This window comes from Monodelphis domestica, chromosome 4 (assembly GCF_027887165.1).
Source record: "Monodelphis domestica isolate mMonDom1 chromosome 4, mMonDom1.pri, whole genome shotgun sequence".
Classification (NCBI taxonomy): Eukaryota; Metazoa; Chordata; class Mammalia; order Didelphimorphia; family Didelphidae; genus Monodelphis; species Monodelphis domestica.
This window is the reverse complement of record NC_077230.1, coordinates 224715284-224729647: the sequence shown is the minus strand read 5'-3', so window position 1 is coordinate 224729647 and position 14364 is coordinate 224715284. Positions and strand designations below refer to the sequence as shown.

The window sequence follows — 14364 nt, the reverse complement described above, 5'->3', positions numbered from 1 at the left end:
GATAATGTAAGAATTATTGGATTACCTGAAAGCCATGCTCAAAGAAAGATCCTAGACATCATATGTCAAGAAATTGTCAAGGAAATAGTTTTCCCCAATACCCATGAACCAGAGGATAACACAAAACTGGAAAGAATCTACAGATCACCATTCAATAGAGATCCCCAAATGAAAATTCCCAGCAGGTCAAAGAGAAAATACTTTAGGCAACCAGAAAGAGAACATAAAAAAACTCTAGAACCAAGTCAGGATCACATATGATTTAGCAACTATCACATTAAAGGAGCAGAGAATTTGGAATATGATATCTGGAAGACAACAGAGATGGGATTAAAACCAAGAATATTCTACCCAGAAAAACTGAGTATAATCTTTCAAGAGAAAAAAAAAATTAGCTATTTAATGAAATAGAGGATTTTCAAGCATTCTCCATGAAAAGGCCAGAGCCAAATTGAAAATCTGACTTTCAAATACAATACTTAAAAGAAACAAAAAAAGGTAAACTAGAGAGAAATCATAAGGGACTCAATAAGATTAAATTGTTTACCTTTCTATATGGGAAGGTGATACATATATAGAACAGTTAGAAGAATTCTACATAGAAAGAGAGTTGAGAAATGAGTTGATCATATTGGTATGATGTAAAAAAGTGTATAGGTGAGAAAGGGGTGACATGAGAGAAGGGGCAAAAGACAGAATGGGGGAAATTATCTCACATAAAAGAGGCACAAAAAGAACTGTTACGGTGGAGGGGGAAATGGTTAGAGAGGGCAGGTAGTGCTTAAACTTTACTCAGATCTAAATTGGTTCAAAGAGAAAGTGTGTGTGTGTGTGTGTGTGTGTGTGTGTGTGTGGTGTGGTGTGTAATAGAAATCTATCTTATCTAACAGGGTAGGAAGGGAAGGGAATAAGAGAAAGAGCTGGGGGTGGTAAAAGAGCAAATAAAGAAAGTAGTGGTCAGAAACAAAATGGACTTTAGAAGAGACATAGGATAAAAAGAGAGAGAAGGATAAACAGAAGAAAACAGGATGAAGGGAAATGCATAGTTAGCAATCTTATATGTGAACTGACTAATTTAAAATGGAAATGGAGAGCAGAATGGATTATAAGTCAGAATCCAACAATATGTTTACAAGAAATGCACTTGAAACAGAGACACAGAGTTAAAAATAAGGGGCTGGAGCAGAATCTATTATGCTTCAGTTGATATAAAAAAGGCAGGAGTAGCAGTCATGATCTCAGACAAAGCAAAAACAAAAATAGACTAAAGGATAAGTAGGGAAACTAAATGTTGCAAAAAAGATATGATAGAGAGTGAAGTAATATTGATACTAAACATATGCATCCGAATCCTACCAGGAAAAGTTAAATGAAATACAGGAAGAAATAGTAAAATTATACTAGTGGGGGAACTCAAATTTCCCCTATCAAAGCTAGATAATTTTAACCATAAAAAAGTAAGAAATCAAGGAGATGAATAAAATCGTAGAAATTATATACAATAAACTTCTGGAGAAAATAGAGTGGGAATAGAAAGGAGTATATGTTTTTCTCAGCTTTAGATGCCACCTTCACAAAAACTGGTCATGTATTAAGGCATAAAAACCTCACAAGCAATTGCAGAAAAGCAGAAATATTAAGTGCATCCATTTTAGACCATAATTGATAAAAATTACACTTAATAAAGAGTATTGAAGACATTTGGAAACTAAATAACCTAATCCCAGAAAATGGGTGGGTCAAAGAACAAATCATGGGAACAATCAATAATCTCATTAATGAGAATGACAGACAAAAAAATTACTAAATTTTGGAGATGCAGCCAAAGCAGTACTTCAGAAAAAATCTCTAAATGCATATATTAATAAAAGAGAGAAAGAGTAGATCAATGAATTGAGCATGCAAATTAAAAAAAACTAGAATAAATTAGATACCCCAATTAAATACTAAAATAGAAATCCTAAGAATCAAAGGAGATATTAATAAAATTGAAAGTAAGACACATGTGTACATACACACACACAGAGAGAACTAAAAAATAAAATTAGGAGCTAGTTTTATGAAAAAAATTAACAAAATAGATAAACCATTGGTTAATTTGATTTAAAAAAAGAAAAATAACTTACAAGTAGCTATAGTGGAAAGGATGAATGCACCAATAATGAAGATAAAATTAAAGCAATTATTAGAAGTTATTTTGCCTAATTATATACCAGTAACAAACAGAGTTAAAATAAGAGGCTGGAGCAGCATCTATTATGCTTCAACTGAAGTAAAAGAACTAGAAGTAGCAATCATGATCTCAAACAAAGCAAAAGCAAAAATAGATCCAAATGAAAAAGGATAAGCAGAGAAACTAAATCTTGCAAGAAGATACCATAGACAGGAAAATGATATTGATATTAAACATATCAAAACTAAACACAATCAAAGTGCAATGGATGAACATTTACAAAAATATAAATTGTTCAAATTAACCAAAATGGAAATAGAATACTTAAATAACCCCATTTTAGAAAACTAAATTGACCAAACCATCAATGTGGTATCAAAGGAAAAATTCTATCAGACATTTAAGGAATAATTAATCCCAATATTATATATTTGAAAAAATAGGTAAAGAAGTCCTACCGAATTCTTTTCATGCCACAGATATAATTTTGATACCTATATCAAAGAGAACAAAAACATAAAACTACAGACCAATTTCCTTAGTGAATATTGATACTAAATTTTTAAATAAAATATTAACAAGTAGATTACAACAATATATCACAAAGATCATACACTATGATCATATCACAAGATATGGTCAAAATGGATAAATGATTTAGATATTAAGGAAGATAGCATAAATAAAATAGGGGAGCATGGACAAGCGAAATGTCAAATCTATGGATAAGGGAAAAGTTTATGACCGAACAAGAAATAGAAGATTACAAGAAGTAAAATAGATATTTTTAATTACATGAAATTAAAAAATGTTTGCACACAAACAAAACTAATGTAGCCAAAATTAGGAGGAAAACAAGAAATTATGAATTTTCATACAAGTTTTTCTGATGAAGGCCTCATTTCTCAACTATATAGGGAACTGAGCTAAATTTATAAGAGCCATTCCCTAGTTGTTAAAAAGTCAAATGATATGAATAGGCAGTTTTCAGAAGAAGAAATCAAAGCCATCAATAGTCACATTAAAAAAATGCCCTAAATCTCTACTGATTAGAGAAACACACATTGAAACATTTCTAAGATACCACCTTACATTGATCAGATGGGCTAACATGAACAAAAAGAGAAATAAATGCTAGAGTGGATATGGAAAAATTGGGACACAGTTGAAGGAGTTGTAAACTAGTAAAATCATTCTGGAAGACAATTTGGAACTATGCCCACAGGGCTATTAAACTGTGCTCAGCTTGACTCGGCAATACCACTACTAGATCTGTATCTTAAAGAGATCAAAGAAAAGGAGAGAAAAATCTATTTATATAAAAATATTTATAGCAGTTCTTTTTGTGGTGGCAAAGAATTGGAAGATGAAGGCATGCCCATAAATTGGGAAATGGCTGAACAAGATGTGTTATATGATTATGATGGAATATGACTGTGTTATAAAAAATGAAGGGCAGGATAATTTCAGAAAAACCTGGGAAGACCTATTGCCTAGCAAAGTGAAATGAACAGAGCCAGAACATTGTATTCAATGGCAACACGGTATGGATGACCAATTGTGAAACACTTAGCTACTATGATCAGTGCAATGATCCAAGACAATTCCAAAGGACTCATGATGAAAAATTTTATCCATCTCTAAAGAAAGAATTGATGAACTCTGAATTACAGATTGAAGCATGCTTTAAAAAAAAAAAAACTTAATTTTTTATTGTTTTATTTTGTCCGTGTTTTGTAACATGGCTAATACTGAAATGAACAGCTAGATGGTATGGTGTATAGAGGGCCATCCATAGGAGGACCTGAATTCAAATGTGACCTCAGACATTTATTTCTTGTGTCACTCTGGATAAGTTATTAAACACTGTTTACTTGAGTTTCCCCAAGTGTAAAATGAGCTGGAGAAGGAAATTAGAAACTCTTCTAGTGTCTTTTCTAAGAAAATCCCAAACAGGGTTGTGAAAAGTGAGATACAACTGAAACGACTGAACAACAACACTGTGGAAAATAGGCTTTGCATGACTTCATATGTATAATGGATATCAAGTTGCTTGCCCTCTCAAGGAGCAGGGAAGAAGGAAGAGAACTTAGTATTCAAAATTTTTAAAAATCATTATTAAAATGTTTTTGCATGTAATTGGGAAATATTTAACAAAATAAGTAAAAAGAAAAAAGAAAAATCAAATAGGAGAAAGAAGCCCCTAATTAAGAAATGGTCCTCCCCTGAAGAAGGAGGCAAAGTGAAATAGCTACTCAGGATCCCTTTCTGACCTCCTTCCCTTAACTGTTCTTTTTATTTGCTTAGTTTGTATTTATGTGTGATTGTTGTCTCTCTTGTATAAAATCCCTACCTGGGAGTATGGATTTTTTCTTAATCATCAGTATCAACCTTACAGGAGGGGCCATGCAGGATATAGAATGACACAGACACAGTCTAGGCTCTGTAGTCTAAGCTCTGCCATTCACTAGTTCTATCTCCTTCACCTCTCAGCCTTACCTGGAAAAGGAAGGGTTTGGACTAGATGATCTTTAAAGCGCTATCCCTGGTCCCCATCCCATCATGGAGGATTCATATACATGACATAGAGAACAAATGGGACTAAATTATGTATGAGTATAATAATAGTAGGGCAAAGGGAGACATCACTGTGGGCATCATGGAGGAAGTGGAATTGTAACTAGACCCTGAAAGATGAGCAGTTTAGAATAAAAGAAGTGATGGGGCATGCATTTTAAGCAGAGAAATTGGCATAAGCAAAAACAAAGGAGTATGAACGGGCATGCCATGTCCTCAGAGACATGTTAGAGATAGGAAATAAATTTCCACTTCCTAGCTGTGTGACCCTGAGCAAGTCACTTAACCATTATCTCTGCCATTGAATCAATACTTAGTCCTGATTCTAGGATGAAAGGTAAAGGCTTTAAAAAAAAAAAAGAGCTGCTCTTGGTTCTTGAATAGGGAAGCAGCCTGATACAATCACTGTTTTAGGAAGGTAATATGATGGTGTCGCATGAGAGTTCTTTTTTTTATGAAGCTTAATTGTGGTTTGGCGGTGAATCTGAACTCTCAAGACTTTACCAGTAGAGCACAGGGTTTGGCAGATGTTCACTCCTAAGCTGAAAATGTTCTAAATATGGGCACGGAGTCTGATTCTTTTATGAAGACCTGCCCTTTTAGTTGTTGTTTGGTTGTTTCGATCATACCCGAATCTTTGTCACCCGACTTGGGATTTTCTTGGCAGAGACACTAGACGGGTTTGTCATTTTCTTCTCCAGCTCATTTTATGGATGAGGAAACAGAGGCCAACAGGGTTATGTGACTTGCTCAGGGTCACAATGCTACTAAGTGTTTGAGGTCACCACGGTGAGCTTTCCTCACTCCAGGCTCAAACACTCTATCCACTGCATCACCTACCCCCCACCCCTTCCCAAGGTAGCTAAGAATACACAGGCTCATCACCAGAAGTGCTGAAATCTGCATTGGTGATGGGAGCAGTAGTAACAATAGTAAAATCCTTGAAGTAATTTGGTTTTATTATATAGGAAGGAAGGAGAAAATGAGGAAAGGAAGGGGGTAGGGAGTGGAGTGAGGGAAGGAAGAAAGAAGGAAAGAAGAGTTTCATAAATATTGTCTCATTTGATTCTCACAAGAACTCTGGGAAAAGGTACTATTATGGTCCCCATGGTATAATTGAGGAAACTGAGGCAGACAGATGTTAAGTATTTAATAAAATTTGATAGATTTGAACTCAGATCTTTCTGACTCCAGAAATAACCAGTGAGTTTTGCCCAAAAGAATATGACTTCTCTCAGTCTTCATCCTTGACTACTCTGCATTATTTAATGTTTTTGACTTCCTGGACTGTTCTGTGAGCTTTTTAATGATATCATTCTGTCTTGATTTTCCTCATTCTCGAATATCCTATGTAGCATAATCTTTCTTTAAAAAACAAAAACAAAAACAAACAACCCTCACCTTCTATCTTAGAGTAAGTACTGTGTATTGGCTCCAAGGCAGAAGAGAGGTAAGGGCTAGGCAATGGGGGTCAAATGAAGAAGTTCTCTTCCCAATTACATTAAAAAAATTAAATTAATTAATTAAAAAATTAAAAAAAAATAGAAACCCTTACTTTCTGCCTTAGAATCAATATTGTGTATTGGTTTTAAGGTATGAGGCCTTGTGACTTGCCCAGGGTCACACAGCTAGGAAGTGTCTGAGGTCATATTTGAACCCAGGACCTCTCATTCCTAGACCTAGCTCTCAATCCACTGAGCCACCCAGCTGCCCCCTCTCTCGGTTATTCTGACTCTGGGATCCAAGATGGGGGAATAGTTAAATGACCTCATGAGGAGGCTCTCATAACAGACCTCTTTCTCTTCCCTTACTCTCTTTCCTGAAAGTGCCAGATGTTCTGTCTCTCTTATGCTGGCCTGAAGAAGAACCTAGAACTCTTTTTCTAGCAGTGTTGATAGGGTTAGACTAGGCCACAGAGACTGGCTCTTAACTTGGTTTTCCTTTTGAACAAGGGTGTGAACATGAGGGAAATGATCAGGATGCCAGCTATGAAGCAAGAATGTTTATACTGAATTAACCCAAGCAAAGTTTAAGCCATCATCTCTCTGGCACTTGGGAATGAGCCCAGATGTCTGTGTGTCACTCAAAGTTTATGGTCTAATTGGCCGGCAATAGGAGTGTGTCTAAGAGGAAGCCACCCACTGGAGATTCCGGTCTAGGAATTTCTTACATTTAGGGCTTAGACATCACCTAGTCTAGGCATTCTTAACTTTTTGGAGATTTATGGATGGTTTTCAGAGAGTCTGTGAACTTGGATGTGGAAAGATTATTTTCACTAACCTTTACTTGAAATTTAGAATTTTCTTCAGTTATGAAAAGTTTTTAAATGTTAATTTGAGAAGTGGTCCTTATGCTTTATCAGACTTTCAAAGGGGGAAATGTGACACAAAAATGGGTTAAGAACCTCTGATTTAGTGCTTCCTTCATTTTACAGTTGAGGAAATGGAGGCCCTGAGAGGTTAAGTGCTTTGCTCAAGATCACACAGAAAATGGTAGGCTTGGGATTTGAACATGGGCACACCAGATCCAAATCTGGGAAGTTTCTCTGTTTCACCATGTTATCATTCTCTTCCTTGCTATCTTCTCTTGTCATCCTCCTTCTCTGGTACCTTTTTCTGTTCCTTGTTCCTTCTTCCTTCTCCAGACACTCAACTCAAGTTTCCCTTTTTCTTTCCTTTTATCCCCTTTGGCTTATATTCTCCTCATTTTCCCCCAGCTTCTTTCTTCAGTTTCTCTTGGCCAGACTCCTTTCCCTTCTCCCTTCGGAGTAGACCTCCCTTTTGTGTAGACATAAGAAATCACCACTCTACTGGTGGGAGTTTTGAGGCCAAGAAGAGGATTTTCATTTGCAAATAAACTAAATGGCTTATTTTGATATGCTTTGTTTTGTTTTATGCAAATCTTAATGCTCTTTTTCCTGCTCAGTGTTCCCTAAGGGGAAGCCAGGGATGGAGATTTCCCAAAGCATTTCTCAATGGAAATATGAGTCTTAGGTTTCATTCTTCATTTATTATGGAACATGCCTCCTATAGCTATCTCTGTTTGCATCTTATCACTCTACTAGATAACAAGCTCTTTCAGGACTAGAAACTGTCTTATCTAAATTTCAGAAAATTTTAAATATGTAGCATGGCACTTATTTATGCAATTACAATTGTTTTAATTCAACCTTTTTCAGTTGCGTCTGATTCCTTGTTATCCCATTTTGGATTTTCTTGGCAAAGATACTGATGTAGTTTGCCATTTCCTTCTTCAGCTCATTTTACAGATGAGGAAACTGAGGCAAACAAGATTTAAGGACCTTCTGTAGGTCACACAGCTAGTGTGTCCAAGGCTAGATTTGAACTCAGGAAGATGAGTCTTCCTGTCCTCTAGGCCTAGCCCTCTATCCACTGTGCCACCTAACTGCACACAATAGGTACAGAATATCTGTTGAATTGAAGTGTATCCCTTTTCGTCCATCTTATTTATTTCAGGCTCCTTTCCCTTCCCTATTTCTCTTTCCCCTCCTACAATTAAAACTACTTTACACTTTCTTTTTCCTCTCAAGTACTTTAAAAGTTCCTAACTGAAAACATCCCTTACTTCTTTATTCTGCTTCCTATCTTTCCTACACTTTTTCTACTCCAGAAAGAAAAAAGAGAGAAGGAGAGAAAGACTCAAAATGAAATGAATTTTTTCGAGGTGGAAGGTGCAAGTAGTATGGTGAATGTTTAGTTAATTGGGGAGTTAGAAATGTCTGAGAAGAAGTTTTTGTTGTGATTATTTCTGCACTGAGCAGTGGAAGAACTAGAACCATGACTTAAGAGGAAGCCCTACTATGCAGGTAGTTAGAAATCAGGAGAGCTAAGGTGTAATTTGGCTCTGTCCCTCAGGAATTCTGCAACCTTGGACCATACCTAAGCTCTGCCACCCCGGTTTCTTCATGGGTAAAATTCAGGGACCTTCTCAGTCCATCTCACTCAGTTGTGAAGACCAGATGAATTCCCTCATAAATATACCTGGAGCAGTACAAAGCCCTATTTAAATGCAAGGTGGCACTGGTGCTGGTTGTGATAATACTGCCACAAAGTGGGAACTTGATGGCTTCATCTACTTCCCCCTTCCTACTGCTCTATTTGCACCTGACAGCACACCTCCTCCCTCTGCTGTCTGACCAGGGTACGACTAGCCTCGCTTGAGCTGGGATGCTTTCTCCCAGTGCCCCCCACCCCAGCTCTTACTGGTTCTCCGAGCTGGATCACATCAGCATCTCTCTGCTTCTCCTCACTCACGTCACTGTGCTTTGTCTCCCCCTTCCTCCTTCTCTCCATCTGCCCTACAGCACTGCCAGTAACTCCAACCGCAGCACGCCTGCCTGCTCCCCCATCCTCCGCAAGCGGTCCCGCTCGCCCACTCCACAGAACCCGGACGGAGACACCATGGTGGAGAAGGGCTCGGACCACTCCTCCGACAAGTCCCCGTCCACACCAGAGCAGGGGGTGCAGCGCAGCTGTTCTTCCCAGTCTGGCCGGAGTGGCAGCAAGAACTCCAAGGTGAGATGGAGAAACTCCCAGCCCAGCTACCTGATGGGGAAATAGGGGAGGGGGTGGGGAGTGCTACATAGTTTGCACCCATTTGGGTGGTCCCAAATCCCTGAGATTCTCACTAATGGGGCAGGGGAAAGGCAGGGAGGGAGGTGGACACTGCTAAACACATTGATGGTTAAACACAGCAGGAGTGAATAGATGACACCTACAAACCAGTTTTCCCTCCAGTCTTGTGGGAGCCAGCCTATTTTTACCTAGGAGCTAGACTGAGAACCCCCTTCCTCCCTGCAGCAGGGAGATATCCAGGAGACTCTAAGGGGTTGGGGGCATGGGGTGACCCAGGAGTTGTTAGAAATGAGAAGAGTTTCTTCTCCCCCTCACCTTACTCAGATCCCATTTCAGGAAATGAGCTTGAGGGAAGCCTCTTGTCCAAGGGCCCCAATTCCTAGAGGGAGTCGGGAAGGCCCTCCTTTTTAATGTGTTCTCTTTATTCTCCTTTCTTTGCTGGACCTGTCATTCCCTTGTTACCAGTCAACTCAGCATTCAACCTCTGCCATCCCCTTGTTGCCAGTCAGCTCAGTGTTCACAGAAAGAGGTTCTACAGGGAATGGACAGTATATACCATTACCTTTTCTCCTTTCCAATATCCTAGAACCCCCTCCTCCACCCAGACTCTGAATTCTGGGGACTTTTGGTTCCCAGAGTCTGAGGCCCCAGGTAGAACAGGGCAGGTGGAGCTCAGTGGATCCACTGATGAGTGATCGAGAGGAGAAGAATTGGGGCTCCAGAGATCCCCTGACTGTGAGAATGGTGATCAGTCATTGGGACCACAAAGATTGGATAGGAAATTATATCGGCCTTCTCTTAGTGCCATTAGTATGGAATCCTGGGGAGGTGGGGAGGGTCAGAGGCATTTTTTGTCTAGTTGCACATTAGGGAAGAAAGCCCAACTTTAGGAGCTTATGAGATGGGAAGTCTGTGGCCACTGACCACTGCCCTTCATCCCTGGACCCTCAAGCCCTAGGGGAGGTGGGAATATCTGGGAGTAGGGGGTTGGGGAGCTCTCTTCCCACCTGACTTTGTCTCTTGATTTCTTGTTCTTCTTCCCCTTCCTCTCCATTCCCTGACCCTTTCCTTGCATGCTCGGTCTTAGTCTCACAAGCGCCTCTCAAAAGTAAGACACCATCTCTCTGTCTGTCTTTCTCTCTCTTCCCTCTGCTATAGAACTATCTGTAGTGCTCAGCAAACCAACCCTGAAACTGTCTCGCTTGGTCCTTTACCCAGAGGGGCAGGTTCCATTTCTGTCCTGGCAGGTTGACTTGAAGTCACTGAGGGGCCATTTGTGTTGTACCCAAGATCTGAGAACAGGCCCACTCATCACACCTGGGATTACTGTACCCACTGATTCATTTCCTGCTTCCCAGACACAGCCTCATGCTGACTCTGCGCTAGCCTCCATTCCTTCCTTATCTGGCGCTGACTACTGTTCAGGATTCTACCAGTGGCTGAAGGGTACCTCCTTCATGAGGGACTCATCTGGGGGGCTGAAGCTACCATACTGTGGTGGCTTGGATGGGATTAGGGGTTGGGGGAGGCTAATAGTTATGAATTCATGGAGTGTTCTCATGGCCCCCCATCATGTATATTATATATCAGTGACCTCAAGAGACCCACCTCCCCTCTCCCCTTACCAAGTCTTTCAGAGCAACTCAGCTTAAGCCTCCCTTATCAACATCCCTTCTCCCCTTCTCCCACAGTCCTATGGAACATGGGTGTTCTTAGGCTCTTGGATCTCGATCGGGAAATGGAATGCACCCACTCCTAGCAGGGCATAGTACCAGTGCCCCGAGGTTGGTGAGCTGACAATAGTTCTGGTCAGATCCTATGTAAATGAGTGGAATACTCTCTAGTGACTTTATAGCATCAGGGGGATGTGGGGAGCTTGGAAGGGAGTGCAGGGATGAGTACTAGCCAGATAGGCCAAGGCAAGAGAGGAGAAGGAACAACATGTAAAGAAGAGAAGGCTGAGGACTTAGTCTTCTACTATTTGAAAGGCTTTTCCAGGGAAGAGTATGTGTTCTTGCTCTCCCCCTCAGTGGAAGAAAATGGAAAAAAAATGGGGCTCAAGATACAACAGGGAGAATTTCAGTGAGAAACATCTCTTAGACATGAGAATTATGAGATCCTGGGACTGGATCATAGGCTCCAGAGATTTAGAGATGGAAAGACTTCAGAAATCTCACATAACTCTATTTTTCCTTTTAAAAATTTCCCTTGCCTATAATCTAAGCTTTTTGTATTTGAGATGAGAAAGCAAAGGCCCTTAGGGATTAAGCAACTTGCTCAAGATCACACAGGTATTAATTAAGCGACAATCAGGGCCTGAACCACAAATCCCACACTCCTTCTACTGCATGGAAATGGCAGAATCCCTTTCCTTCGAGATTTAAAGCAAAGTGGCACATTTCATGGCTTTAGATGGTATAAGCCATGCCTGAAGTTAGGGATCTGGCTGAGGTCACCACAAACAGCCTTTCCAAACTCAAGGAATATGATAAACCCCAGAAGCCTGCCCAAAGTGGGGAGAGGTCAGCCCTTAGAGAACTTGGAACTCCTCATGGTAGATACTTGCTTAAACAAGATCATAGATAGAGGTCTAGAGACCTCAAACAAGGCCAAGAACTTCCCATAGTAGTAGATACTTGCTTAAACATACTTCCCCCTTTTTCCATGGGTCTCTGTCTAGAAAACCCCTTAGCTTCCAGCCCTAGCAGAAGTTCAGAGTATCCTTCCTCCACAAGGAAGGTGCTTAGCTGATAATGATGCTAAGAATTTGACTTATTTATTCTCTTGAGAACTCACTTGTGTTGGGCCCTATGGTTTCCTTGCTGTCCAGAGGCCTATATTTTAGTAAAGAAGATAGAACATATGGTCAAAAAACTACAATGAAGTCACTGTGGGATAAATGTCATGAGTGGCACAAGCATAGTAGGGTCTAAGTGGAAAGGCTTCATGGAGAAGGTTGTTACCTGAGCTGGACCTAAAAAAATAGCTAAAACTATAACAGACAGGACAGGTTGTATTGGATTAGGACCCATCACAATGTGAGACCAGTGAGTCAACCAATTCAGTTGGACAGTAAACTATCTAAAAGTTAAAAGTATCTACTTTTTATTAACTTTTGATGGAGATTCAAAGATAGTAATATATGCCCTGCCCTCATGGAACTTTTAGTCTGTAGGAGTGATAAGACAAATGAACACAGCACAAAAGAAACAATTGTAGCTTCATGAAAGAGGTTCACATTAAATTCTATGAAAGTTCAGAATCTATTAGGGTACATCACAAAAAGATACTGGAAGCAATAGTAATTGAGCCAATCCTTAAAAGACTTAAACTCAAAATGGCAAAGTAAATGCATCCATCCCATTTGTAGGTAATTTTATGAGCAAAAGCCTAAAGGGAAGAAAGTTCGGGGTACATTCAGTGGTTCTTCTAATTTTGTTGGTCTGCAGAGCACATGAAGAGATTGTGTGAGATGCAGCTGGAAGATTGGTTAGAGTCTGACTAAAGAACAAAAGTTTGGATTTTAGGTTGTAGGTAGCAGGAAAATATAAGGATGATGGACTGGAGGGAATGGGACTGGAGGCAAAGAGTGAGCTATGAGTGTGGATAATGAAAGCCTGATCTGCGTGGCATTGCTTCCTAAAACAGAACTGAGAAAGATATTTTCAGGATACACTGATATTAGATTAGATTGGAAAGAATGTTTATCGTACCCAAGGAAAAAGGAGAGAATATCATCAGGACAAAGAACAACCCACTTGAATGTTTTACTCACATAGCATGAGATAAGGAGAAAGCCCTAGAAATGGGGGAGGAGCCACAGGTGAGAATATAGTTTATTTATCCTCTCTTCTTCTATCCCCTGTCTCTCAGGAGTAGTAAGACAGTACCTAGAGAGGACCAGGGCAGGATACAGAATATCCAGAGTAGCCTTATTTTACTCCTCATCTCCATACCTCCCCATTTACTACCCCTCAAGGAAGTCTTGCCATCATCTATCCTGTCACAGGATTATCCCATCTCTAGAGCTGGACAGGATCTTAGAAATCACCTAGTCTAACCCTGTCATGTTACAGATGAGAAACAGACTCAGAGAGTCTGCCCTAGAGAGTAGCAAAGGTAGAATTTGCACCCCAACTGAGTGCTCTTTCTAATTTTTTATTTCCTCCCTTATCCCCTAAATGAATCAGACGGTTCTGCTTCTTCCAGGCAGTACCAAACTTTATCTTGAGTAGTACTGGGGCCTGATCCTAGCTTAGGTGCAGCTTTAGACTCTTAGCAAAGTTTCTCTCCAAAGCCAACGGAAATGGATATGTTCCCAGAGCACCTCAGGTGGCGGAGATGCTCCAACCCTCACTTCTGTAGTGATCAATTTGATCCACCAGAGGGAGCCTCGAAACCTGATTCCAACTTTCATTTCCCACTAGAGATGGTTAGTTCCTAAGCCAGTGCTGGGTCCCTCTCAGCAAAGCTGTCCTTTAAATGTCGCAAGCCCTAATTCAGTGACCTGAGCCTATTGCCCGTGGTCTGTCCCGCCTGTGTTTAGTGTGTTTGCCCAGTCCGTGACTCTCTTCTTTGGCCTCTGTGGCACTGACTCCCCCTTCTCCTTTGTTTTACGTTCTCCTGTTTCCCCCCTTCAGTTCTAATTTTTCTGATTTTCTTTCCAGTATGACAGACTTAACCTGATAAAAGTAAGAAGTCATTTTTTCTCATCCCCCAATGACTGTTCAGCTACCAGTGTTATCCTCTGGTCTTCCCTCCCTCTTCCTTTTATCTCTACTCACTGCCCACCCCATTCCCCTAGTGTTCAGTAGATGCCTCCAGCTCTCAGGGTAGCAGTCAATGCCAAGATAGCTTCTCATCCTTTTTCCATCTATCTTTGGCTCCTTTAGCTATTCCCTAGCTTTCCACAGGTATTCTCTCCCCTTTGCCATGCCCCCTCCCTGTATCCTTCTCCTGTAGGTCTGTCATTAAACAGTTCTACTGATTTCCCCTCCCTGTAGCCTAATAGTAAAGCTT

At 40.2% G+C, this 14364-nt stretch overlaps 1 protein-coding gene across 15 annotated transcripts in view; it reads left to right on the top strand.

Annotated features, from left to right (window-relative positions):
• Nucleotides 1–14364, top strand: part of GRAMD1B (GRAM domain containing 1B) — a 352537-nt gene that overhangs the window by 283119 nt on the left and 55054 nt on the right. For all 15 annotated transcript variants that reach the window (XM_056794185.1, XM_056794187.1, XM_056794188.1 and 12 more), the window contains one exon: nt 9075–9285. In XM_056794185.1, the coding sequence (XP_056650163.1) occupies nt 9075–9285 (211 nt within the window). The remainder of the gene's footprint in view (nt 1–9074; nt 9286–14364) is intronic.